Source organism: Columba livia, chromosome 23 (assembly GCF_036013475.1).
Source record: "Columba livia isolate bColLiv1 breed racing homer chromosome 23, bColLiv1.pat.W.v2, whole genome shotgun sequence".
Lineage (NCBI taxonomy): Eukaryota > Metazoa > Chordata > Aves > Columbiformes > Columbidae > Columba > Columba livia.
In genome coordinates, this window is record NC_088624.1 from 3,902,048 (window position 1) to 3,929,696 (window position 27,649).

The 27,649-nt window shown below is 51.0% G+C and overlaps 1 protein-coding gene across 1 annotated transcript; it reads left to right on the plus strand.

Moving 5' to 3' along the window:
- Positions 1-27,649, plus strand: CRHR1 (corticotropin releasing hormone receptor 1). Its single transcript, XM_065039781.1, has 13 exons — positions 1-296; positions 8,056-8,140; positions 17,491-17,610; positions 18,432-18,517; positions 19,511-19,617; positions 20,001-20,121; positions 20,381-20,534; positions 20,746-20,806; positions 21,690-21,762; positions 23,309-23,394; positions 24,887-25,022; positions 25,211-25,252; positions 25,428-27,649. Exons 1-13 carry the CDS (start codon positions 255-257, stop codon positions 25,566-25,568), a joined length of 1,254 nt encoding a protein of 417 aa, XP_064895853.1. The 5' UTR covers positions 1-254; the 3' UTR covers positions 25,569-27,649.

A 27,649-nucleotide genomic window follows, 5' to 3' on the forward strand; every position in this document is an offset into this window, starting at 1 on the left:
TGGGGAGGGATGCAGCCCATCGGCAGGCGGGCTGGGCGGGGGGAAGGCAGCGCAGCGGCTCCGGGGGAGGTTATAAAGGCGGGAGCGGGTCTCCGAGCGCAGGTGAAGGGGAGAGTTGCCCGCTCGCCCCCGCGGGACCCGGCCACGCTCCTCGGCGCGAAGCCCAAAGGATTTTTATCCCCGACGGCAGAAGGAGCCCAGCGGGAGCGGGGAGCGCTGCCAGCCATGCCCCGGAGAGCTGGGCACAGCTAAGGATGCTGCCCGGCCTTCCTCCTGCCCTCCTCCTCCTCCTGCAGGTAAGATGCTTTTAAGTCCTTTTTTCCCAACCCATCACCCTGCACCGCTCGCTTTCTCTGCAATGACTTTTCCATTTCTTGGAAGGAAGGGAAAAGTAAAAAAAAAAAAAGGGGGGAAACCGCTACACAAAGAGCCCTGGTGAGAATTCCTCCAGTCGAGGAACAAGGGCTTGGCAAGAGCTCACGATGCCCAAAAACTCTAGGGGAGGGCGGCTGGAGTCAGGAAAAGGATCATTAAGAGACAGGGATTTGCAGGCAGGTCCTCCCAAGCACAGCCCAGCTCTCCCCGTGAACCCAGCTGCCACCAGTTTCCCTCGGGCTGCTGGGAGGGGGTGGCTGTTCTGGGGGTGCGATGGATGGGGACAGCACAAATGTGATGCCTGGTTGTAACCCCCTGAACTGATTTTCTGAAGGAACCTCTCCTGTCCCCCCCACCTGCAAAGCACAAGACTTCCCTCTCTAAACTGCTTGCTGTGGAACTGTAGCCACTGCTAATTTTGCAGCTCTGCACAAAATGCAAATGCTTTGTCAGAAGCAATATTCCTCCTCCCCAAGAGTGCACTGAGAAAGGAAATATTCCCAGACTAACGCATGCTTAAATCCCAAACCCTAAGGAAACAAAAAGGTTGCCACTGAAATCCTGAACATTATTTGAACAAATCCAGGCAGGCGGTTAAACAAAATGATCGTGTTTTTGACTAAACCTCCGTGTCAAGAGGGTTAAAAGAAAGCAAATTGTCTGGCTCTCCCTAAAATGCTGTCTCAGTGGCCCAGTTGTGATTGCAGGGTTAAAAAGGCAGAAGAAGTGGAGGGTCAGCCCATCCCGTTAGCTCCGGTCCGGTTTGTACCCCTCAGGCTGGCATCCCTTGCAGTTAGAGCAGGGAGGAGTATTAAGCTGCACCTTTGGGATAGGAAAGTTCTCATCTAAGTGATGAGAAGAGCTGACAAGCACCAGGCGACTGCCTTGCCAAGTTGTTTTGTGTTTTTTTTCCTAAAGCATTTCTCTTAGCAGCTGCTTTCTCTTGTAACCGCACACCCCTAACCCTGTTTTGCAAGAGGTCTTTTCTGGTTATATTCCTCGATTCAGGTTTTCTTTGACTCTGATGTAAGAAATGAAGGTGAGAAAGGGTAGCACCTCTTCCCCAAGCCCAGGTCCTCCTTGGCTGATATGTGGGGACACTATTGGCAAAGCCACAGACCTGGTGTAATAGGTCTGAGATGGGGACAGCTGAGTGAGCATTTGAGATCGGGGTAGCAAAAACTGGTCAGAAAAAAAGCCCAAAGGTGCTGAGACAAAGCTCCCATCCTCTGTTAAACCTCCTCAGGCTCAGGGATTTCCCTATCCATCATTAAGTGTTTCTCTTTGTGAAGATGGGGGAAAATCCTTAAGCTTGCAGAGTTTGAGAGTAAAACCACCCCTGTGCTGGGGCTGGGATTGGGAGGGAATCACAAAAAACAGCCCAAGCATGGAAAAAGTCTCTCCCAGCCAGCTCCAAAAAAGAAACACCCAGTCTACAAAACACCCCTTTGCAATCAAACCATCTCTTTTGTCTTAAAAATATGTGCATTCAAAATTCAGAGCCTTTCCCAGCACAATCCCAAGCCTGGCACAGCTGAGGTGCTCCCCATGCACATGGCCTGCAGCTCCAGTTTAGCATCGATTTGTCCCCCCTGCATTGCTGGGTAGACGTTCCTCTGGGGGTCAGACATCCCTCTCGGGGGTTTGGACAGACAGACCAGGAGACAGGCAGCCAAACTCCCTGCAAAATACTCTCTGGCAGCCTGCGAGTCATTTGAACAAATTAAACAAGTGGTTCAAAAGGAACAGTTCACCTGCAGCTTTGTCATCGAATGATGACATTTCTGGGGCTTGTAAAACGGTTTGCAAAAGCGTTTTATGACAGAAACAGAGTTTGATGCTGGGGTGGAGTGGTTTCCCCTCTCCCTTGATCAGCTCCAACATCAATAAGCCCCAAACCAGCCCTTCACTCCTTTGCTGCTCAAATCCTTGCGTAAGACGCGGAGCTGCAGCAGCAGGATCCGCTGACCGTGGGGATCCCTTCCAGCCCTCGCCTTCCTTAAAAGCCGGAGTTGATTCAATGCGTGTGAAATCACGTCTGTGGTTTCGCATCTCTAGTGAAGAAGTGAATGGAAAAGGCACAGCCTGTTCCCAGAATAGCTGCTCTATTGCCATAGGATGACTATATAGGAATACGGTGAGAAGAGCCCGCGCAGCCGGCTCAATGCTGCCCTGAAATACAGCTCTGCTCACCAGAAATCCTGCACCAGGCTGACCCAGAAGTTTGGTGTGAGCGACGAGGTCTGAGTCTGCAGCATTTAGAGAGCCTGCAGCTGGTGGTTTGATCTCGGAGAATGGCATTTGGACCCCAAGGAAAGCAAAAATCATTAGCATGGGGTTCCCTCAAACAAGCCAAGCCCAGGAGCTGTTGTCCAACACTTGAGAGCTGTCACTCAGGAGCGGGTGCTTTTTCTGAAGATGGTATAACATACCCAGAGGCCCATCTGTTGTTTTTCCTTTCTTTCCCTAACTGTATTTTGAGCTAATAGAAGAGACCCTCCTTCTCTGCAGTGTCCTGCTTTATCAATGATTCACTCACCCAGAAGTGATGGCCAAGGGCAGAGGATTTTGTCCTTTTGCAGATCATACTGTGTAATCTTGTACTATTCACCCTGAAGTGGCAATAGAAATGCAACTTTGGTGGAGCCAAGCTTTCCCTTGCTATGATTGCAGGTAAACTGGAGGAAAATTATGACTGAATTAAATGGTGGATGTTCAGCCCAGGGTATGACCCTAAAAAGGTGGTGGGTGAAGACTGGGCATGAGGTTCAGGTTTCATTTGTTTGGGTCATGGGAGGCAGCTGGGGAAAAAAAATCTCCAAGCCCCAAATGAAAATATCTGTGAACGCACACAGGTCCCCCATGTACAATCTGCAGGAGAGTTTAATACATACAGCCCTCTCGTGTGCTTGTGTCCATCACTCCACCTCTTCTTCAATAGCCTTCACTCCGCCAAATCTGGATTCCATAGGAGCGGCTTTGATTGATGCAGCGTCCCCTTCCCCAGCTTGTTCGTGCCTTTAGTTTCCACTATCCAAATGTCATTATTCTTTTTTTCACCTGTCCCTCAAAGCCTATGCTCACTTTAATAGATAAATGAAGTCAGAATTATTTATGGCAAGCAAGAGAGACCAGAGCTTAATCCAGGAAAACCTTTAATTGCTCATAAATCAGTTTTTACAGGGCATTCGTTTAGCATTGATTGATATTCTTTTGTTAGGATCTGTATCCAGTGTGCTTGGGGAGCATAAATACTCACACCATGAAGCTGGCTACACTCAGCAGTGGCTGGCCCCCTCTAATACGGCTAAATTCATAAATTCACAGCTTTTAATGCCAGATGGAGGTTGGAGCGAGGGGGAATTGGTCTCTTCTCCCAGGTAACAAGTGATAGGATGAGAGGAAACGGCCTCAAGTTGCGCCAGGGGAGGTTGAGGTTGGATCTGGGAACAATTTCTTCCCCAAAGGGCTGTGGGGCATTGGAACAGGCTGCCCAGGGCAGTGCTGGAGTCACCATCCCTGGAGGGTTGGACAGACGGACATAAGGTTCTCAGGACATGGGGCAGTGCCAGGGCTGGGGGAACGGTTGGACTCAATGATCCTGAGGGGCTTTTCCAACCAAAATGATTCTATGATTCTAAGGAGGAGGTTGTAAAAAGCTCATCAGCTGCAGAGGACAGTGCCTGGAAGTCAGAGGAGGGCACAGGGATCCCCTGCAAGGGGCAGGAGGGGCTGGAGCCACCTGAAGCACATTTGAGGGGGCAGCTCCTTAGGTCAGGCTTTTCATGGCCACCTCCAGCCTGTGGCAAGATGTGCTGCTCTGTGCCTTCCCCACACCGCTGATGTTGCTTTGGCATTCAGCTCTTTTAACATTCACTGTATTTAACACCTAATGTCTGGCACCTTTTTCACCAGGCTCAGAGCCAAGAGCAGGCTTGATCCCAGCCTAACACCACAGGGAACCTCAGTGAAGGTCCGGAGGGGGGTGGTCTCAGTGGCCATCACCATCCATTGGTCCCACTGACCTCTCCAGCTTTGTGCAATGCCGCTGTTTCATCCCGCTAATCGCCCTGCTCTCCAATTACAGCCCCGTCAGCACTGGAAAACCCAAGCCCTATCTTAGATTGCTAATTAGGCTATGAGTGATCTATCTCACTGCTCAGAGCTGTCAGCCCTTCCTGCCACGCTGATCTGATCTCGTTCAAGGCAATGAGATATCAAGGGGGGACAAGCCTGTCTCTGGGTAGTACAGGGCGGGGTGGTTGATGCTTGACTCAGATGTGAATATATTAATTAATATCTGCGGATGGCTTTGGAGAGGGAAAGCACTGCAGGGGGACATTAATTCCTAATTGCTATTAATTGAATTTTGCTGCTAGGTCAGTGGCAGGTCAGAGAGGCTGATGCTGTGCCTGCGTGTGTGCTTGTGTGTGATTTTGCTGCTCGTACCCGGACCAGCAGTGAGACCCCAAGACTCCTTGTGCTCCTTGAGCCCTCTGCACTACATCTCCTGGCCCAGGGGACCGGCCACCCCTTGCCTCTTGTGGGCTTCAAAAAACCCGTCAGATCATGGCATTGCATCAGGGCTGGTGGGTCTGGAGAGGAGCAACCTGCCCCCCTCACCACCCGAGCAACCTTAAGCAAGTGGTACTTGGTGCCTCAGTTTCCCCTCTGGGACAGCATTGACACGGTGGGTGGTGGAACACTGACTGCAGGTGGTCCTTGCCATGTGTAGGATGCAGCAAATGCTGGAGCAGCATCACGTCTTGAGGTCTGAACCGTGAAGCAGGGACTGGTGGGGGCTGGCGGGTCCCACCGCAGGAAACATGGGGTGAAATGAAGGAGCGTGCTGCTCTGTGAGGTCCCAGGTTAACCCAGCGCCATCAGCATCTGCGATGCCTCCGTATGTGTAACACGGAGACGTCAGCAGAGCCTGGAAGGGAGCTGGATGGATGCTGAGGCAATGGCAGTGGAGCCATTGGTGGCTCCTGGTGCCGGTGTGGGGACTTGGGCCCATGCAGCTCCCAGCAGAACCACTGGCCCCATGGGACCAGCTCCCTGGGCTGACCGGGACCTCTGTGCAAAACGTCTGCTTCTAAAAAATCAGATTGCTTTTCTTCCCCTGTGCAGCTGAACGCTCAGCTGAAGCTCTCCGGGATTTTGGCAGCCTGAGAGAGGTCGCAGGGGTGTTCTGCACTGCAGAGCATGATTTGCTGTAGCTGATATCAAAAAGCAGGGCCAGGAGGGCAGAGGGACACAACCCCTCTCTGGCCCGAGGACAACCCACCGCCGTTTTGGGGCTGTTGAGGCACGTTGGGCTCCAGCCCAGCAAGGCTGAGCCCCGCTGGGCACCATGTGGCAGCTCAGAACAGTGATGCTCTGGTAGGAGAAGCTCTTCAAGGACGGAGCATTGACCTCTTCTCTCTCCAAAGCCGGAGGAGGGGTTAAAATAACTTGCAAAAGATAAAACATGGAAGAGAGCCCAGCCCTCAGGGTATCAGATCAGGATGCTTTTGGCTTGTGCAAATCCACCTTGCTTAGCTTGTCCCCCTCCAGCTGGGGCTGACAGGAGAGGGGAAAAAACCTCTGGCTCTGCTGAGAGCATTGGCCATGAGACAAGACTCAGAGCCTGCTAAAAAGCTATTAGCATTTGTTGTGTTTTGGGGAGCCTATTTTTATTTTTCATTTAATTTCTTTCTTCCTTGTGTAGCAGTTTCAGCTCATTTACAAAGCCTGCGAAGAGCCAGCGCTCCATGCACACCCGCTCTAGCTGTAGCTCAGTCCATGTTGACGCTCAGTGCCAAGACCTCTCCCTGTGTCTGGAAGGAGAACAGGCACTACCAGGCTGGAGCAGGTTACAATTAAGAGAAACACATCCCATTAACACTTGAGAGCCTGTTCAGGTAGGCAAACCATCCCAGACCCTTTAGGTAGGAAGCTGTTTGTCCCAACAAAGAGCCACCAGGGCTGGCAGGCACCAGCTCTGGGCATCAATTCAGAGGGAAGCTGACCCTGTTACACCCCACTTAACCCATGTCTGGAGTTTGGGTGGTCTCAGCTTTTGGTAAAGAGACCCAGGATGTGTCCATCTCCTGCAGAACCACCACAACAGGAGCCCCGCGCAGCGCCTGTGCTCCGGGCAGGGCTTCGCTGCCGGATCCCCTCTGCCATCTGGAGAAGTCACAACAAGCAAGCTATTCTCAGCTCCATTTCTCCGTCTGCCTGACATCTCTCTTGCTGTCAAAACCAGCTTTCCAAGGCAGTAAATAGTTGTTTGGAAAAGAGCAAGTGGGTGCTGAGCTTGTCTCCTTGTCTGAATAAATCCTGCTAGTGCTTCAGCGAGGTGCAGGGGATTGCTGGCTGTGCCAGCAGGAGCAGCCAGGGCTGATATGGCTAAAGGGCAAGAGGAGGGACCGTCTCCTCCCCACCCAGAGCAGTTTGGAAGGCAGAGGGAGCAGCTTGTGTCACCATGTCACTCCTCTCTGAGCTGGAGGAGAAAACGGGCAGCTGCTCTGGCAGAAACTTGTGTGTTTTGCAAAAACCAGGTCCCCTCCTTCCCCCTTGGGTCTAACATCACCATCCCCCTGCCACCTTCTACTTGCTTCTTTTTGATGTCCCCAAAGTTCTGCAAAGACAGTGTAATTAAGAAATAGCTTTTCCAAAATAATTCCCCATGCAGTTGGAGTCAATGGTTTTGACTCCCAATGGGGCTGCAGAGCCACCCGGAGCAGCTCTGGAGAAGCGATGGGACAGATCATGGTTAATGCTTCCCAGCACTTCTCCTGGAAAACGGCTTTAACCAGACCCAGTTGACTGTGGATTGGATCTCCTTAAGGATGTGTATTAACATCTTTCCACTGACAGCTTACAAGGCTGTGATTTTAATAAGGTATTGAAAATCTGAGCGTGGTGTCAGGCTCGCTCATCATTTCCCCTGTCTGCTCTCAGGATGCAAAGATGCTAAACCCAAAAGTGTTGATTAAATTGCTAAACAGCAGAAGCTCCATGGCCTGGCAGGGGCTGCAGAATGGTTTGCTGAGGGGGTGTTTGGGGCAGGAGAGGATCAGTGGGTGGGAAACAGCAGAGAGCATCAGTCCCACAGCCCCAGACTGGATAAGCCCAGCTCCTCTGGGCTGGGAAGCCTGTTCTGCAAAAGGATACGTGTCCATCATGCAGATTAGGGAGTGTCATCCCCCAAGATGTGGTAATTTCGGACCTGGCCCGCCTACTGCCGGGTCCAAGGAAGGATTGGGAGCTGGGGAAGCAATGAAGATGCTGAAGGGAGTGGAGCATCTCCCGTGTGAGGAAAGGCTGAGGGAGCTGGGGCTCTGGAGCTGGACAAGAGGAGACTGAGGGGGGACTCATTCCTGGGGATCAGTATGGAAAGGGGGAGTGTCAGGAGGATGGAGCCAGGCTCTTCTGGTGACAACCAGTGACAGGACAAGGGGCAATGTGTACAAACTGGAACACAGGAGGTTCCACTTAAATGTGAGAAGAAACTTCTTCATGGTGAGGGTGGCAGAGCCTGGCCCAGGCTGCCCAGGGGGGTTGTGGAGTCTCCTTCTGTGCAGACATTCCAACCCGCCTGGACACCTTCCTGTGTAATCTCATCTGGGTGTTCTGTGATTCTGTGATATTGCACATATAACTCTGCCTGTGCTCTGGTCTCTCCCTGCACAGGCGTTTCTCCTCTGGGTTTGCCCCGTTGCAGCCTCCATCCAAGAGCAGTACTGCGAGAGCCTGCCGCCTGTCACTAACCACACAGGTGAGTGCCCCATGTCCCCAGCCATCCCCAGGGGACCCCGGTGGCAGGGACAGCTGGGAGGGGGTCTAGGGGGTGTCTGTGGGCTGATCTGCAGCTGCCTGGACCCTTTTTGGGGGAAGATAAGATGTGTTGAGGCCATGTTGCAGCCCTGTCCTGGCTGCTGCAGCCCCTTTGCAAGGTGACAGCTGAGGCAGGTAGAAGATGGAGAGCTCAAGAGAGCTAAAAATAGAGAAAATAAATGTGTGTTGAGCTGGGCTCAAAAGGGCAGTGGGTAAAGAGACACCTGCCTGGCCCCTGCTCCTGCGCTGCCCATTCTCTGTCATGCCAAAGGACCCCAGGACATCTGTCCCTTATGCCCACCTCCCTCTGCCATCCCTCTGCTCAGGGGTGACAACTGGAGATTGTGACTTTCTGCAGAGACCACGCCACCAGTGCAGTGTGGCCACCATGTTCTCGGGTCTCAGCCACGCCCTATCCCCCAGCTCCTATATGTGTTCTGTTGAGCATTTTGAGAAGCCACCAGCCACAAGGAGCTGCTGGGGACAAGGACACGGCCATGGCCAGGACTGGTTCAGCCCAGAGGGGTCAGACCAGCAGCGTCATGGGCACCTCAGTCCTTCTCAACACTCATACATGGGTTTGCATCCAAGCAAGTCAGGCTTGAGGTGTGTTTGTGCCAAAAATGGATTTTAGCCTATATTCAAGACCAGAGCTGGATGTCACCTCAGTAGTGACAGGTCTAGTTCAGTGACAGATTTTGGGCGAGGAAAGGTGGCAGAGGGAGAGAAGCTCAAAAGGAGAAAGAGAAAAGTCCTCCCCTGCTCAGAGATGCTGCGGAGTTGGTTTTCCCGTGATTGAATGGAGATCAGCGCAAGCACTAAGCGATTGCCCAGCTTGCCCTGGTCCCTGCTGCTCCAAGCAGCTCTCTCCATCAGGGTGACGGATGGCTGCGGAGACCTGGCGCTGACGGATGGCTGCTCGCCACCCGCCTCCCATTAACAGCTGCATTAAAAGACTCCTGCTTAAAAAATTACAGCTTTGCGCCAGCTCATTCAGTGCCTGGTTGATTGGCAGAGGCCAGGGCACCACAGCCCTGCAAGGAGCATCCCCAGAGCATCCCCAGCCCAGGAAAGGAGCAGAAAGCTGAGAGAAAGCAAAACTACCCAGGAAATAGAAACGCCTGTGTGTCTCTGGTCTGGGCACGGTGCAGACAAGAAACCTGCTCATCACTCATGTGCTTTGCTCCCTAAAGGTTTCATCGCTCTGCTCAGCAAGGTGGACATCCTTGGCTGTGTTAGGCTGTGATAAATGGCTTTTGTTTGCTTCTTATTCATCTTCCCTGGTGCAATGTGTGTTCAGCTCTGTGGGCTCTGACCTGAAGAGGCACTGGCCAAGCACCACAGGGACTTTCGGTCGTGCACAGAGCAGCCAGTATGTGACCCAGGGCAGCAGGCAGGTCCCAGAGCATCCTCACACCCAGCTCATGGCTTTTGCCACCCACTCCTGAAACCTCCTGAGCCCAGGGGAGAGGGCAGAGAGACGGGGAGCATTCCTGCCATGGCTTTGCTGAGGGATCTGCAGTGGATGCTGCAGATTCTGCAAATTCTCTTGGGATTTATTAGCATAAATCCAAGCAGTATTTAGTGCACATCACCCTGGGACGGGGAGCACAACATGCCAGGCTTTGAATATGTAAAATCTCCTGCACATCCAAGCTGTCATCCCTGAGTAAAGAGGCAGTGGGTACAAACTGGAACACAGGAGGTTCCACTGAAAGATGAGAAGAAACTTGTTCCTGGTGAGGGTGGCAGAGCCTGGCCCAGGCTGCCCAGGGAGGTTTTGGAGTCTCCTTCTGTGCAGACATTCCAACCCGCCTGGACACCTTCCTGTGTAACCTCATCTGGGTGTTCCTGCTCCATGGGGGGATTGCACTGGATGAGCTTTCCAGGTCCCTTCCAGCCCCTGACATTCTGGGATTCTTTGAACTCATTAATTTGGGATGGGGCTGATGTATGCAGAAGGCACTTCCAGCATAGGGAAGGGGCTTAGAACAAGAGGTAGAGATGAAACTAATTGTCTTATGTCTGCTGCTTGGTAAGTGGAGCTCAGCACCAGCCCTTATCCTTGGGGTCCATTTAAGCCCTGCCTGATTCAGACAGCAGTGCCTAGGGAGGGTTATTTACAAAACTGAAACTTTGTTTTGAGGCTATTTAACATGGAGAGTTGTTAGGATGACGCTAATGAGAATTGCAGTGAAGCCATGAGATTTGTTAACGTCTGCATAACCCTTGGGAAATGGCACATGCCAATAACACGAGCCCAGCAGTCCTCCAGCACGCTGCTCGGCAGGGCATCACTTGGATGCATGGAGGGGCTCATTCCCAGCATCTTTCCTCCAAAAAATAGCCCAGTGTGGGCTCACCCCTCTCTCAAGTCACCAGTCCCTTCATTATTTAATCTGACACTTTTTAATGAGGATACATGGCTGGACAGTGGTATCACCAGGGTGCCTGCACTCTCTGAGGTTCACGCACTGAGCTGGGAAGGTCTCTGCTCACAGCACTGTGGTGGAGAGAGACCCAGGGTGATTCTCACCAGGCTCAAGCAAGCCCTCATCCCAGAAAGCAAAGCAGCTGAGCACCACGGAGCTCCCTTCTCCTGCCCTCTTATCAGCACTGATTCACTCAACTTCCTCTAAGCACAATGGCCCCAGCATAGGGAGGTGTCCCTGCACTGGTGTGATGGTCCAACCAGACCATGTCAGGATAGCCATGAGGAAGGAATTGTTGTCCCTGAGGGTGGTGAGAGCCTGGCCCAGGTTGGCCAGAGAGGTGGTGGATGAACCATCCCTGGAGACATCCCAGGCCAGGCTGGACAGGGCTCTGAGCACCCTGAGCTGGTGAAGATGTCCCTGCTCATGGCAGGGGGGGCACTGGGGGAGCTGGGAACGTCCCTCCAACCCAAACCATCTGTGATTCTATGATTCTAATCTGATATTTTAGGTATGTGTCAAATATACCTCTTGGTGAGCCCCAAATTCTGGCCAGTGCTGGGACACATGGACATTCACACATAATTGACCACTCCATCAGGAAGGCTGCCTTCCTCAGTACAGTGAATATTTTTTCCTCCAAGCAGAAATCATATGGGGCTGGACTTGAGGTCAATGTGATGCATTAGGAAAGTTGGGTCAGCTGCACCCCCAAACATCTGGAAAGCAAAAAATTGCCAGATTAAGCTTGAAAAGGAACACAAGGAGGATCCGCATCCCTTGTCCAGGGTGGATGGGTGCCTGTCCTAAGGGCTCCCAGCCTACACATCGCCTCAGACCGCAAATTTGTCTTCCTGATGATTTCAGCTCCGCGGGGTCTGTGCGCAGCTGCTTCTCGCCTCGTCCTGCCAGCAAACCCATCAGAGAGGGACAAGGTCACTTCACCCATCGGGGCAAAGTGTCCTGCTGCAGCTACAGGAGTACATCCCATCGTGGTGCTTCCCCAGGGAAGGGAGGGAGAATCTGAGAGGATGGGAAGCCGCTGCCTAATTAATAGATGAGGCTTTTCCAGCAGGAAGCACTCGAGCAGAGCAAGCTCGGAGCACTCACGGGGTTGTTGTGCATTCGAAGTATTCAAGCTTGGATCAGCCCAAGGCATTGGCACCGGATTGCTGATAGCCCTGGCTGGTCCTGGCCACATGATTCCTTCCTTCAAGTTGTTAAACTGGTATTGCAATAAATGGTTACCCTCAATCCTGTGTGTGTGCTCAGGAGAGAGAGGAGAGCACAGCTGATTCCTTCCCAGGAAAGAAATGTTTCCTGAAGTTCACCTAAAGCAAAGGAAAATGACACCATAGCTAGGCAGAATTGCATAGAAATGTATTTTCTTAAAAAAAAAAAAAACAAAACTGGAGATTTTTCAAGGAGGGGAGGGGAGCCAGTTTGGCATTTAAAGAAAGCAAATCAAGTTGGTCCAGATATAGCAAAAGCCTGTGGCTGAGTAGCACAGGACAGCAGCAAGTGATGAGAGCGTTTCCTTCCCAGCCCTTTATCAGACAGGTTTGGAAACATGTTTCCCAGCAGGTGACGGTTTGACCAAGAGATTTTGCCCCCGCTCCCTGACGCGCTGGTCCCGCCACCCCTGCTCCTGCTGCAGCTGTTCCACCCGCTGCCCGGCTCCCCTGGGCAGAGACTGGAATTTAAATTCATAAAGGTCAAATTAGCAACATCGGCACCTCTTTTCCCTTCAGCCTCCTTGGCATCTCTCCCACCAAGGCAGAAATACTAAAATAGGAGCCGAGCAGGGGCTAAAGAAGCAACAATGGGTCCTGGCAGTGACTGAGCCCTGAAGAAGAGCAATGATACTGGGACAGGTTTGGGAACTGAAAAATTTGAACCCATCTGTACGGAAAAATCATAATATTTTAAGTGTACGCTTGTATTGATAGAACCATCCTGCTCTATCCTCTAGGAAACAGGGATGGCAATAGAAACGTGCTTATATTCATAGATTTTATTGTCATGGAGGAAGGAAGGTGATGAGATTTTCTGGTAGGAAACAGTGTCCTGGCACATCTCAGCATGAGCAGCAGCTACAGCAGCTAAACTGCATTTCGGAGTAGGTGCTGTTAAATCATTGCCAGCTACTCTGTTCAGTTGTAGCCAAACTAGAAGGCTCTGAGAGGAAAACTCTGCCAGCGAGGGATTCTGCTGCTTTGATCACCCACCAGCAAAACCCGAGTGATACTGGGGAATAAACCACTCACTGCTACTGCTGGTAACAGCACAACTCCAACCACTCTATGGGTCATATCAGGAGAACAAGACGTGCCCCAAACCCAACCCGCTACACTGAATATCCAATAAATATATATGCTCTGCAGAAGCTGTGCGTGGATCAGTCTCAAGTGATGACATTGAGCAGATGAATCAAATACGAATGGCAGAAGCTGAGTTTGATGCCTCTTATTTATTCTTCTCCAGAATAGCAGCAAAGACCCAAGGGGACAGTGATGGTGAATAGCAACAAGCCAAAAATTCATTACAAATACACTTTGCTATCATAACGCTTAATTAGCCTGTCTAATTATTTTACATCGAGGATCATGGAAGCTGAATGCTTGTGAGGATTGCTGGGTATTTTTTAAGGGCTGGACTCTTACAAAGATAAATAGAAACACACAATACCACCCAAAGTGCTGCTGGAGGTAGAGTGTGAGCAAGGATCTAAGTATTTTGAGACAAGCACAGTTGTTCCCAGTTGTATTGAGGATCCAAGGCTGGCCCAGGGAAGGCAAGCGGCTCCACCACCCCAATTTCAACCCCGTGTTAACATAAGTTGTCCCCCTGTTCCATTTCCCTCAATGCCTCAAGGGGTTACTCAAGCATTTAACACCCGCAGCTGGGATCGAGCCACCCCTCCTCGGCATATCAGTGCCTTGAAATTAAAGCATTGCCTCCCGAAAGACCTTTGCTTTAGGGCAAAAAACTGTGAAATTGTTTCTTCTATTCCACCAGTGTGGTGCAGCTGCTTGAGAGGGACAAATGACATTGGGACAAATGACATTTTGTATGCTGGCTCCAGCGAGTATATTTTGATTAGATGTGGAGAAGGAGGCTTGATTACCAAATGCAAATGCTGCAGCAGGGACACCCTCAAGCAGCTGGAGGCTTCAGCCTGCTCGAGAGGCAGCAACGCAGTCACCGAGGACATCGGGGATGGACAGAGATAATTGTGCTTAAGAGGTCAGGACTGGTAGAGATATGAGCCAACACCTCCTGAGACACTTTAGATAAATAACTCCATCACTCCCAAGCATGGGAACGAGCATGTGATTCACATTTCCATCGTCTCTCCTGGACCCTTTGCGTTGCACATGGGGAGAGAGGCTTTGCCCTTCGAGCAGCCGTAGTATCGCTGGGGGGACAGCAGCAAACTGGGATGCTGAACCGGAACAAAACTTTGCCTGGTGTGTGATAAAAACATGTTCACTAGCATGATTATATCAGCACAAGTTTTGCTTTGCTCCTCTTCATGCCATCCTAGCAATGGTTTGATGGTACAATAACGACCTCCTGACATCAGCTCAAGAGCACCGTGGCCACACGTCTGGTGGTGCTGGCCCAGGATAAATGTGCTCCATCCTCTTTAAATTTGCTCAAAATCTCTGGCAGATCAGCTGGACTGGAGAGCTTTACCATGCCAGGCTCCACACATCCACATGGCTTCAGCTTGGAGCCATCTCAGGGGCCTCTGCGAGTGATGGGAGGAGGCTGAAGAAGGATGTTTTAGACAAACGGGAGAGATATTGCTATAGTTATCCTGAGACAGTTATTGTGATATAGCTTTCCCAGTGTAAATCCCTGGACAGGCACTTTTTTTTGCTTCAGAAGAAAGGAAATGTTTTATATTGCTTCCAAGCAGCCCAACCCAACAGAAAGAGGGTGTGAAGGGATTTGAGTGACTTCTCCTGTGCCACATTTCCCATCTCAAAGCGGGACCAGCTTCTTCCTACCCCAAATGTGTTTCTGTGAGGGAGGGAGCCAAACTGGAGGGATTGAGTGCAGGTAGGAAATTCATTGACCTTTCCTGCTGTAAAGCTGCAAAGACCAAAGCTTCATCTGTGCAGCCAACGGTGCTGGGAAAGCCGGAACAGACGTCTGCAGAACCTGGGAGAATAATCCCCCTGCAAATAAGGATGGGTAGCAAAGCAGATACGAAAGCATTTAGCACTGATACATATAATTTCCATGCTAAACAGTGCTCTAAATGCTGGGAGCCGCGTGCCGCTGGGGAGCAGCTAGAACAGACGGTCGTGCCGGGCAAACGCGATGTCGTGGCATTGTTCGCCTTCGCCGTTTTACTTAACTCTTCCGCAGCTGGAGGTTTGTGTTTTTTCTCTTCCCTGCATGCTGGAGAGAGCAGCAAGAGCAGCATCTGCTTTCTGCAGCTTTTCCTCATCAAGAATTTCTCAGCGTGAGCCCAGGAAAAATATTCCAGCCACCCACCAGATTAAAAACTGGTGGGACAGAGCCCAAAAAGCTGCTGACAGCAGCGCTGGGGCGAAGCCTGATGTGCAGGGGGTGAAGTCTGAGGAGGATCCTCAAACAGATGTATAACAGAGTGATGCCACCTTTGTCTGACCGCATCATTTCCATGAATCTCTCTTGGGTTTGGTTATTAATGGTATTGCTGTGGTTTCGTTTCACTGATGGAGAGTGGTGTTGCTGCTGCTCTCTGACTTTGCTGACTTAATTACTGAGTTTCCTTGCTTTCCCCACCCTGAGCATCCTGTATCCATGTCCTAGCACAGCCCCTGGGATGCAGGAGGGAAACTGAGGCATGAGGGGATGACCACAGTTGAAGCAATTACCTTCTGCTTTTTCCCTATTTGGATGAATATTATCAAAAAACTTTAAACAGGGACCTCATTTTCCGTGACCCTCTATTTCTCTGTCAAATTTGGGTCAAAACAACTGCAGAGCTCAACGAGTGCTAATGGATGCAGATAAGCACAGGCATGCACGCTACATGTGATTAAATGCATTGTTCCGTAAGGAATACAAGCTTAAAACAGTTAACTTAAAGTGAAGGTTGCTGCAGCAACCATACACATTAGCAAAGCTAAAAGCAAAGGTCATCGTTAAAATGAAGTTCTCACTACAAGCAATGGAAAGCAGAAGGTAACGCTCACCATGCTGACGCTTCCCAACCTCACACACTTGGAAGATGTTTTCCCTTAAAAAGATGTTTGAAGAAAATCCTCCTTTTCTTTGTACTGAAAATTCGCTCTGAAAACACCCCAAGAAATCACGGCGCCAATCGATGAAAATTATTATTCCCCCATGAAAACTTTCATCATATTAATAACACAATATTTGGCTTTTTTTGTTCCATCACTCTGTAGCCAGTTCTGTCCATAGAAAATCTTGGGAAAGGCATTCAAACAACAACCATGGAGTCCGGGTGGAGCAGAAACGCTGTGTTCTCACACCCAGAGACCTGTGAATTGGGATGTTTTATCTTAGGAAATGGCAAAATCTGTCTCTGTGCCGGCAGCACAAGCATCTCTGGTACCCAGGTGTGGTTTGCACCGACCTTCCAGGATATGCTGCCCATCCATCTGCTGGATGCACAAGGATTGTATTGTGTGGATATTACAGCCGTTGTGCTTCCTACCTCACTTTGGGTTGTAGCTAGGACATATTTAGCTGCAGTACATGTTGTTCTAAATATACACAAATCATACACAAAAAAGCCTGCAATCTGGCCTACCTAATGCCTACGTTCGCACACTGGGAAAAGCACATAAGTTCTGCTTGGAATCTGAAATAGCAGCAGCAGACTCGGAGTTTTCTTCCCAGGAAAGGCTGGAAGAGGCCAGTGGGGATGGGGAGGAAGGAGATTTTGCTGCCAGGAGGTGTGAGAGGATTGGAGGGGCTCTGGGGAACGTCCCACCAGCACCAGGCTGGAGTCACCGCTGGGAAAGGGGAAATCTGGGTGGTGTGGGGCTGGATGTCAAAGTCATGGTTGGAGAAAAGAATGGGGCTGGAAGACCAGAGCCAAGGAACCCCAAGCTGATTTGGGAAGCTGGGTCAGAAAGCCAGGCTTGTGCCAGAGCTGGGCTTAACCCAGGAGCTCAGACAGGCCCAGGATGATACTGAAACAGAGAAATGAACTTAACAGCAGAGTTAATTATACTGTTAAGTGACATTCTTTATTTTATCAGTGCTGGAGAACACTGGGGATCATCCTCCATAAGTGCTGCAGTGACTGGACGCTCTTGCATTGCTCATATTCACATAATTATTACATATGCATTACAATTTTTGAGAATTTTTACATAAGATACATCTATACTAAGAAATATTTGGTGATTTTAGTTATAATTGTTTAGTTTCTTACTTAAAATACATCTGTTAATTATTGGTTAAATATAAACTAAGCACTCTGCTTCTAAACAATGTATTAGCGAATCTTCTGTCTCCCTCTTGTCATGCAGAAGGATCTAAAACTTGAAAAATATCCCCTCGTTCTGCAGGTGGACAGAAAGCGTTGATCGTGTCAATTTGTTAATGAAGGGTACGTCCTTTGTAACTTAATCACAGTGTACGTTAATTTGGCAGCTTCTCTTCAATAGTCATGGCCAGGATGGATCAACCACCTTTGGGGTGTCTTGGCACGGACCCCGTTTGGTGTCTGCCATGATGTTCTTCTGGGGGCTGAGTTTGCAGCGGCCCCTCAGCTCAACCGGGACTGCAGCTTCGGTTCTCTGGGCAAACCTTGGACCTTCAACAGCCCAGAGATGGGCCGTGGTGGCTCACAGACCTCCACTAACTCTCTCCCCATTCCCCACAGGTCCCCAGTGCAATGCCTCGGTAGACCTGATTGGCACGTGTTGGCCCCGGAGCGCGGTGGGACAGCTGGTTGCTCGCCCGTGCCCCGAGTATTTCTACGGTGTGCGGTACAACACCACGAGTAAGATGGGCAGCACCGGTGGGGACACGGTGGGCAAGAGATGGGGGAACCATGGGGACATGTGTCACAATACGTCTCTGGGTACAGAGCTCATTAAGGCTCTTTGTGGGATCCATCAAGCAAAAAGTATAAAAGCCCTCGTAGCCCAAATTTCAGAGAAGGTGGTTTTACAGCAGCAGCTTTATAACTGGTCCTCGTGGATGAACCCCCATGAATGGGGAGAGGGCTGATGTCCCCATTTTGGGGACAGGGGAAGAGGAGTGAGCTTGTCCTGCTGGTGGAGGTGGCACAGAGATCTGCAACCCCCAGCTGAGCAAGGACTTGGGGACCTTGAGGCTCACGAGTCACTGTCTTGTCACTGCCAATGACGTGCTGGGAACAGGGGATGAAACGAAGGCGCTTCAAAAGTGCCCACAGCCATTCCTAGCACATGGTTGAGTTTCTGACCACCCAAGTGCTGCTTTTGTTGAAAGAAACAACTTGCTTGCAGCAGAAAATATCAGTTTTTCTATCCCACACATTTTTGGAGCAGGGGAAGGGGACAAGGAGAGTCAACCTTGTGCCAATCTCCCTACATCTCAGTGGTGGAGGACACTGAGATCCTCCAGTGCCATGGGGCAGAGCTGGTGCAGACCCAAAAGCCCTTGAGTGGGTCTGAAACATTCCAAGGCTTTGGTTCTGCAATTGCAACCAAGGCAGCATGTGGCTTCAGAACAAAAGATGCTGTGGGCTTGGTGCCCCTGCATTAGTGACAATCTTCAGGTCACTTTGTGTCCATCCCCACACACTGTTAACCCTTTGACATGCGTTTTCTCTTTTAGATAATGGCTACAGGGAGTGCCTGGCGAACGGGAGCTGGGCAGCGCGAGTCAACTATTCCCAGTGCCAGGAGATCCTCAGTGAAGAGGTAGGACCTTGGTAGCCCCTCAGTAGCCCCACACTCTTGGCAGGAGGGTGAGGGACAGACAACAGTTTGGAAGGGCAACAGCATCCAGGTCAGGCATGGCCCATGGAGTGCCGTGCAGATATAAGGTTGCATGCAGCATATATGATCCCCTTCTTGAACTGCATTTTCATTCCCTGCCAAAAATAAAGCCACGCCTGTTAAAAATCCAAGTGGATTTGTAGTGTGAGGTCTCCTGGCCACTGAGTGCAGATCAGTGGCCTCACCAGCCTCCTCCAGCTCCCTCCTGACACAAGCACTCAGTGCAAACCCCATCCCTCCCTGCTGGCAATGAAATAAAGAGATATTTAGGAAGCTGAAAGGGATAAAAAATAATGGACACCAAGAATTACAAGCCCCTGAGTATTTCAAGCCACCCCTCAGAGCAAAGAAGAGATATGAACTGTTCATTTGCAGTTGATAACCATCTCTGGTATTTAAGATGCTGATATCTCTTGCCAGGAATGGTTTTCTCACTCAGTTAATTGTTAATTCACAGGTTGGGTGAGTGCCTAACAGCAGGAGCAATCAATTAATTTAATTATCACTCACACCTTCCCGAGATCCCCTGCTCCCTCTGCCCAAATTCATCCCAGCCTCTCAGCTGCCCCCAGGGCAACAGGGAATGAACTGAGACATCAGATGTTATGTTGTTAGTGAGGTCTGCTGAATTACAGCAGGATTTCCCCAGATGATGGAGCAGAGATGATGTAGGGTTAGGACATTAAATTCCTGAGCCATTTGTGGGGTGGGATTGGTGCCTCTCACACCCATGTTAGCCCCATCCCCTTCTAGCCCCACCTCTGCTGTCCTGTACCAAGTGGGCTCCTGTTGCTTTCTGAAAAAAACACCCAAAATTTGCAGTGTGACTCTTGGAGGTGATGTGGTGGAAGAGGTGGGTCTGTGGTGGTACCCAGGGCTGCCGCTGACCCTCTCCCCATCTTCCACCCCTCGCAGAAGAAGAGCAAGCTGCATTACCACATTGCCGTCATCATCAACTACCTGGGGCACTGCGTCTCGCTGGGGGCTCTTCTTGTGGCCTTCGTGCTCTTCATGCGCCTGCGGTGAGTGACCTGACCTGCCGCTGAGGTCCAGGCAATGGCACAAGCCCACAGATGTCACCTTATGGCCCTCGGGCTGGGGACAGATCCAGCCACTGTGTTTTGCCATATTGTCCCCTGTGTCCATTGCTTTCCATTCTGGAGGATCATGCCCGTCTCAGGGTTATTTTCTTCCTCCTGTTTGTTTTCTTAAAACCATGGATTATAGAGGCAGAGGCTGTTCTTTGGTGCCTTCCACCTCCTGGCCTTAGTCCTGCCCACCTAACCCAGGCCACGGTTCCAGCAGCTCATCCTTGGGGTCCCAACAAAGCCATTCAGCTTCACGAACAGCCTTGGCCCCGAGACACCCACCATGCTCTGACAGTCCCCTTTGCCCTTTTCTCCAGGAGCATCCGCTGCCTGAGGAACATCATCCACTGGAACCTGATCACAGCCTTCATCCTACGCAATGCCACGTGGTTCGTGGTGCAGCTCACGATGAACCCAGAGGTGCACGAGAGTAACGTGGTAGGTGCAGCTTTGCCAGGCCTGAGCCCAGTTTCAAGTATCTAGGGTGTGTGGGGAGCTGGAGGATCCTAGGTATAAGACAACAAAAGCAGCCTGAAGACCCAATTAGGGCTGACTGGTGGTTGGTGGACAACCCAGGCTTATGAGAAACGTGGGTTCAATTATTCTACTGGGCTCTGTGTTGCTCTATGCCTTGGTTTCATCACTGTAACACAGAGCTCTGCTCATCACCCTCCACATCTGTTAATGCCCTTGGCAGGTCTGGTGCCGCTTGGTCACTGCCGCCTACAATTACTTCCACGTCACCAACTTCTTCTGGATGTTCGGTGAGGGCTGCTACCTGCACACGGCCATCGTGCTCACCTACTCCACCGACAAGCTCCGCAAGTGGATGTTCATCTGCATCGGCTGGTGTAAGTAACAGGGTTTCCCTTCATGGTTTTAGAGACGGCCCCATCCTCTGCTCCAGCTCCTCTTGCACCCAAATAGCTCCCAGGAGCAGGATGGGGTTTGCACAGTCGTATTGGCTCACCCAGTGGTTTGCCCTCTGCAAGAAAATCACTATTGCAGCATAATTTGGTGCAGCGTTTCTCCCCTGAGACTCGTCTCTATGTTCATCCACAGGTATCCCCTTCCCCATCATCGTTGCTTGGGCCATCGGGAAGCTGTACTATGACAACGAGAAGTGAGTCTGATCGCTCTTATTCTATACCATTCTATACCCATTCCCCAGAGATCAGTTGTGCCCTGGCTGTGGCAGGCATGGATCCTGTCGGGAAGGGCTGACAAAATCGGGATACATGGAAAGGGTGGGAGGAAAATAGATAATATCCCTTCATTCTTTCTTTTATGTCACCTCAAGGCTCTCTGCCACACGAGCCCAGTCTGCCGCTGCCTCTTTCTCTTCAAAGGACAAATGACATTTTTAATCTTTAATTATTTTTTTTAAGGGGGAAAAGGCAAGATTAAGCCAGAGCTCCTACATTGTGTTTGCTAAGTGGATCTGGGATTTAATCTACAAATGGAGATATAAACTACCACCACCTGAGCCATTTTCACGGAGACTTGCTAATGGGGGACTTAGCAGGCACCTGAGAGTTCATGGTGTGGACTGGGAAGTTAAAAGGAGCAGGTTTAGATGACGGACAGGGTGTCCTGTTTGTCAGTGCTAGTTCTGCCCCCGCATTCAGCAGCCCCCTGCCACACGCAGCACTGATTTACCAAAACCCAACCAGGTGCTCTCAGAACGGATACACCTGCACGAGCTTCCTCAGGGTTTGCTGGGGACAGACCCAACCCAGATCTCTGTGTGTGTAAAGCTGTCCCTGCATATCCTGCAATATCCAGTTTCCACAACCATTTGGGGCCCATAAACACCCCCACAAGTCCCCATGCACCCCCGTATACCAGCTTCCCGGGGAAACTAATCCAGAGTGGCTACAGCAGCTTAAGTTGCAGTGATTTCACCCTACAGACAGTGACCTACAGAGATTGTGTGAGGACAGCAGTAAATCCAGGTCAATCACACTGCAAGCTTGTCCCCAACACCTCTTGTCCTTGCCTTGCAGGTGCTGGTTTGGGAAACGAGCAGGAGTTTACACTGACTACATCTACCAAGGCCCCATGATCCTGGTGCTTCTGGTAAGAGCAAAGTGACCTCGCTTTGCTAAACATTAATACAGGGTCCTTCCCCTCTGCATGTGGGATAAGGCTGTTCCTGAACACATTCTTACCCTCCTGTAGCATCTCCTCGCTGCAGTTGGTTGTGCTGCCCACAGCAGCAATGCCGCTGGCCCTGTGAGCCCGGCTCCAGTCACCCAAAAACTGCATCTTGAGCAAATTTGGACAACTAACCCACAATGAGAAATAAGATGCACAAATCCTGTTGGCTTGAGATAGGTTAGAAACAGAGCCCGGAGATCTCGCTCTGATAGGGATGCTCCCATGGGCAGACTCCCACATGCACCAGTAAGCCCTGGCGCTATTTGGGTGCAGGTGGCAGCTTTGCCAAGCATTTGCAGGAGCCTCAGGACCTCAGATTCATCTGCTGATCCACATCACTTTGCTCCTGGCCCTTGGCTGAGCAGCGATGCTTGAGCCAGGGGTCATATGGAGCATGATGGGGAGCAGCTGAGGGACCTGGGGAGTTCAGCTGGAGAACAGGAGCTGAGGGGAGACCTTCTGATCTCTGAACTGCCTGAAAGGAGCTTGGAGCCAGGGGGGGTCGGGCTCTGCTCCCCAGGAACAAGTGCCAGGAGCAGAGGAAATGGCCTCATGTTGCACCAGGGGAGGTTGAGGTTGGATGTGGGGAACAATTTCTTCCCCAAAGGGCTGTGGGGCATTGGAACAGGCTGCCCAGGGTAGTGCTGGAGTCACCATCCCTGAAGGGTTGGACAGATGAACATGAGGTTCTCAGGACATGGGGCAGTGCCAGGGGTGGGTTATGGCCAGATTTGGTGATCTTGAGTGTCTTTTCTAACCAGAATGATTCTATGATTCTATTTTTCTGCAATTTGCTGGGGCTTTGCCCTTTTGGGAAGGGACAAAGAAAAGCAGTGGTGGCAAATCACAAGCAGCAGTGCTGGGGGTCCAGCCTGTGTTTGCAGGGGGAAAACCATGCACAAGGTCCCACAGCTTTTCCTCCTCCTTGCCCAAGGCTGAGAAAACCCAAGGCAGTGTAAATAGCCAGCACCCGCCACTCTTGCTGAATAATTGAACTTGCTTCTCATTTTCCAGCCCGTCAGGTAGTCAGGCCACTTCTAATTTGTGTCAATTGTGTTCGGCTCCTTGTGCCACCTTCTCGTGCCCTCATTAGTGGTTCAGCAGCCGGGAGAGAGGTTAAGTGGCTTCTTGCTGTGATGGCAGCCGCTCTCCCAAAATCCCTTCAGCCACCTTATATTCCTCCTTCTCCTCCAGCTTTTTTACCTTCATCCCGTTCTCTAATGCTTGCCTGTCCTTGCCAATCTCCTGGTATGTCCTGCTGCCCCACTCCCTTGGACAAACTCCTAAATCTTATTGCTATGCTGTTTAAAAAACGATAAATGCCGATGTCTTGTTCCAGGGCATAGAAAGCACCAGATCAAGTTCAAAAGGAAGTGTTCCCATTTTCTCTGGCATTGCCGCTGCTGAGGAAATGGGAGAAAACGCTGGGGGAGCAGACACTAACCAGGTGCCCCTTTCCTTCCAGATCAACTTCATCTTTCTCTTCAACATCGTCCGAATCCTCATGACGAAGCTCCGAGCTTCAACCACGTCGGAGACGATCCAGTACAGGTAAGAGCGCGAGTGACCTTCTAGAAAGCAGATGTAGAAACTGTGTTATCATGTTGAGGAGGGGTAGGAACAGCCCCAGATGCCAAGTATCAAGGGGATGGGAGCATGGAGAGACATCTAAGGGCACCTCGAACACTGTTCTGGAGGCACATGGCCATTGCATCTGGGGGTTGTTCAAAAATCCTGGCCAGTGAGAGCTTTGAGATGGAGAACATGGATGGCTGGAGCTGTCTTTGAAGGGAACCTTTGGGAGCTGAATCTCTTTGCAAAAGCCTTTGCTGGTGGGACCTGATCAGCTCACTGGGCGTGGGGCTGCAAATCCTGGCATGGATGTAAGAATTATTAATAAATAGCCACTTGGCAGCAAAGCAAACACCCATATTTTGCAGGCAACTTGGGAGGTGCAGGGTCAGAGCAGCTCTCTCAAGTATAATACCTGGAACAGGAGATGACACCTTGGTCTTCATCAGTGCTTCTCTCTGAATCGTTTTTTGGGCAGGAATAAGGGAACGTCAGTGTGTACTGGCTCAAGAGGGGCAGGTTTGGGGTGAAGGGAGGCTTTTTCAGCTGAGAATGGAAAAATTCGGATGCTATAACTGGGAAATGCCAGCTTTCCTCATCACAGAGTATTGAGCTGGGATGAATTATTCAGCTTGGAGTGTGCAAAGATAAAGGTTATTGAAATAGGCTGGATGGCTTCAGTCAGCAGTTCTCAGAGACTTTTGTTTCTCCAATATTTGCCTGATTTTGACAGGGAAGGTTTTTCACCTTTGGGCAGAAGAACATTTTCATTTTACAGAAGCATTTTGTGGGACAGGAAAATGTGGAGAGTTTGGCAGGTACTCTGCCGTCCTGCTCAAACCGGCCAAGAGACAGCCCTGGAGGGCCCCTGCTTATCTTAGATGATGGCTTTTGGTACCCCCATTACCGTTGCTGCTCCTAGACCTGCTGGGCTCTGTCTTCTCCTGCGTTCAGCTAATGTTGGAGTCTGTCCATTAATGGGATTCTTAAGCAAAAATTGTTGACATGGCGTTGTTCTTGTCCCCTAATCCAAACGAATGAGATGCCAAGCCTCCATCCTCCCCATACTCTCTTGTACCAGCACTACTACTTTTCACAAGCTGCACTTGTAATCTCATCAAGAAAAGATATCAAATTAATCAGCTGAGATAAGTTTTTCATAAACCCACAGTGAAGGGTGTGAATGATTTTATCCTCCTTAATTCCTTTTTAATCAAGCCCTAGATCAGCCAAGCAATCATTTCATGCCAGCTCAAGGTCAGATCTTTGCTATCTACCACCCTTTTCTGGATGGAGAAACCACAGATGGTGCCCAGTGCTCAAACCAGCCCAGTCATTTTGGGATCACACTGGAAGAAAACAACCCAGCTATGCTCCATTGTCCCCCAGTCACTGGTTTGCCCATTCCCAGGCAGACCAGTCTGGTGCTGGGAGGGGGATGCAGCAGCTCAGGTCCTTGTTTTCTCCCCAGGAAAGCAGTCAAGGCCACGCTGGTGCTGCTGCCCTTGCTGGGAATCACCTACATGCTGTTCTTTGTCAACCCAGGGGAGGATGAGATCTCCAGGATCGTCTTCATCTACTTCAACTCTTTTCTGGAGTCCTTCCAGGTGTGGTCCTCAGCATTAGCTCCTGTCCCAGTCCTCCCATTGAGGGATGTGAAGCCCATCCTGTGGCTGATGCCTCACCCTCCTCCCTCCAAAAAACAAACCTCCCCAAACCCCAGGGCTGCTCCAAATCTCCCGAGCCTGGGGCCATCTGTAGCTCCACGGTGACTCTACTGCTTGTCTCCTTCCAGGGTTTCTTCGTCTCAGTCTTCTACTGCTTTCTGAACAGCGAGGTGAGCACCAGGGGTTAGGTGGGGTGGGTCTGCACCCTTCCTTGCGAGCAAACACAAGCTCAGCCTGAAGCCGAGCATTTTTGTAGCATTTTGGGTTGGAAAACAAAGGATGTGGGTGGCTGGTGCCTCTGAATGACCACGTGGTGACCGAATATCCCCTGTCTTGCACCCCCAGGTCCGCTCGGCCGTGCGGAAGCGGTGGCACCGGTGGCAGGACAAGCACTCCATCCGCGCCCGCGTGGCTCGGGCCATGTCCATCCCCACCTCCCCAACCCGCGTCAGCTTCCACAGCATCAAGCAGTCCTCGGCCGTCTGAGCTGCCGTATGGGATGGGGGAGCCGGTGTCCCCGCTGCGTGGGGACCCCCGACATGGCACGGCACAGGAGCCAGGTCCTGCCTGCACCCACCGAGCTCACAGAGGATGCACAAACTCGCCACAGCCATGGGAAACCCTACAGAAGCTCCTGTCCTACTTGCTGGGGCAGACCTGTAGGACAGGACAGCTGAGATGCTGCTTGGTCACCTCCCTGGCAGCGCTGTGACCTGCTGGGCTGGCAGAAGGAGCCAGAGGAGGCTGGAGAGACAGCGGCAGCCTCCCTGCCTGTCTCCATCCTGGACACAATGCCCCATGTCCTGTCGCTGCCTCACTTGAGTTTGTCACTGCTTTGAGGTGATAGGACACTGGAACATTGCTGGGACAACTTGTGGGGCTAATCCCTTGGGAATCTGGGTCAGCCTTCCACTCAGTGGATGCCAAGATGCTGCTCAGGGGGCCCTAAAACCCTCTGGGGGGCCCAAAGCCCTCTGGGTTGATGTGGGACAGATGGAGAGCCCGTGACTGATTGCAGATGTTGCTTTCCATGGCTGTGTTTTTGTACCACCGGAGTTATTTGAGCCCTTTCCCCACCCCTCGCCAGATCCCAAGGAGGTCCTGTAACTGCTGCTTGGTCCAGCCTGGTCATTTCTCACAACACTGAGGATGTGATGCAGAGCAATGGGGTGGGAGAGGGAACTTTGGAGGGAACGGGGATGGGTCCTAGGGCCTCTGAACAGCCACATAGAGGAGGGCTTGGACTGAAGGGAGGCACAAGGCTTAGTTAATCCTTTGGTCCTGCCTAGCCCAGGGGGGTCTACAGGTCTTGGCAAAGCTTCTGGACCTTAGGTTGGCTCCATGCCCCTGCTCGGGGGTGGGAAGGTGAGGGAGAGCTGCAGTGAAGCAGTGGCTCAGTTCTACAAAGGCAGCTGCCATGGGGACACACATGAGGACACGCTCCCCTCCACCCTGCCCCACTTTTACCTCTGCAGGTGGGCTTGGTGCCAAAGCTGCTCCTTGCTCTTAGGCAGGGAATGGGGCCAAGCCCTTCCCACGCTGGGTTAAGTGCCTTGGAGGAGCAGCAGCCTCCCTCCCCATGCTGGGGACCACAAACCATGTCCCGTGCAGCTCCCAAGTTCCACCAAGTCCCTGATCCACGCCCGCTGCCCTATTTCATGTGGTCACCGAAAGCAGCTGAGCTGAGAGGTCCATGAAAGGTGGACAGTTTGCCCCAATCTTCTCACACTTTTACCAGGAGTTGGACTTGATGATCCTTATGGGTCCGTTCCAACATGGGACATTCTATGATTTCTCCTCGCTGTAAGAGGTCTGAGGATGTCGAGCAGGGGGAGGATGCCGGAGGGGTTACGGGATGAGTTTGCTCTCTGCATCCCACAGATTTTGTCACTGAGGCCACACAGGGTCTGGTATGAGTCCCTTCACACTTCTGTGCCTCAGTTTCCCTGTTATAAAGAACAGACATAAGTATTCTCCACCCAGGGGAGGTTAAAGCATCTTTGAAATAGTAGTACTCTGTGATTTCCTCAGGATAAACCACCAGAAAGAAAGAAAATATTTCTTTATTTTTTTCTTTAAAGTGAGGCATAGGCTAAAACCTCCCAGTTCTTTATTTAAACATTCAAGAAGTTCAATATTTGGAAGTAAACTCCTCCAGTTTCCCTCCCATTGAGGTTTCCTACCTGCATGTCTCTTGTGCAGCCCAAACCAGAAATTTGACCATTGACTCCAATAACGTGCTGGGACCAGCAGCCGCTCCCAATATGACAGAGTGACCACAACGAGGACCGTACCCTGCACGGGGGCAGGTTTTAGTCTTTGTACTAGCTCATCCATCACCAACAGTCCCAAAAACTTCCCCTTATCCAATATATGGGTGAGAAAAAGACCGCCAGATTTATGCAATGGGAAAACTGGCAGCTCCTGACTTTAAAGAATGCTTTTGGAAGGGGCTGATGCCCTGCAAGGAGTAGATCTGTGTGTTCCCACTATGGGTCAGTCTGATTTATCCGCTGGGTGCTTTAATGGGAGCTAATAAAGATCTGCTGGCTACAGAGAAGAGGAAA

Excerpts from the sequence above, each read along its gene's own strand:
- CRHR1 (XM_065039781.1), top strand. The coding sequence starts at position 255 with ATGCTGCCCGGCCTTCCTCCTGCCCTCCTCCTCCTCCTGCAG. Across the intron at positions 20,122-20,380 it reads AGGTGCACGAGAGTAACGTG|GTCTGGTGCCGCTTGGTCAC; the intron begins GTAGGTGCAGCT and ends TGCCCTTGGCAG. Across the intron at positions 25,253-25,427 it reads ACTGCTTTCTGAACAGCGAG|GTCCGCTCGGCCGTGCGGAA; the intron begins GTGAGCACCAGG and ends TTGCACCCCCAG.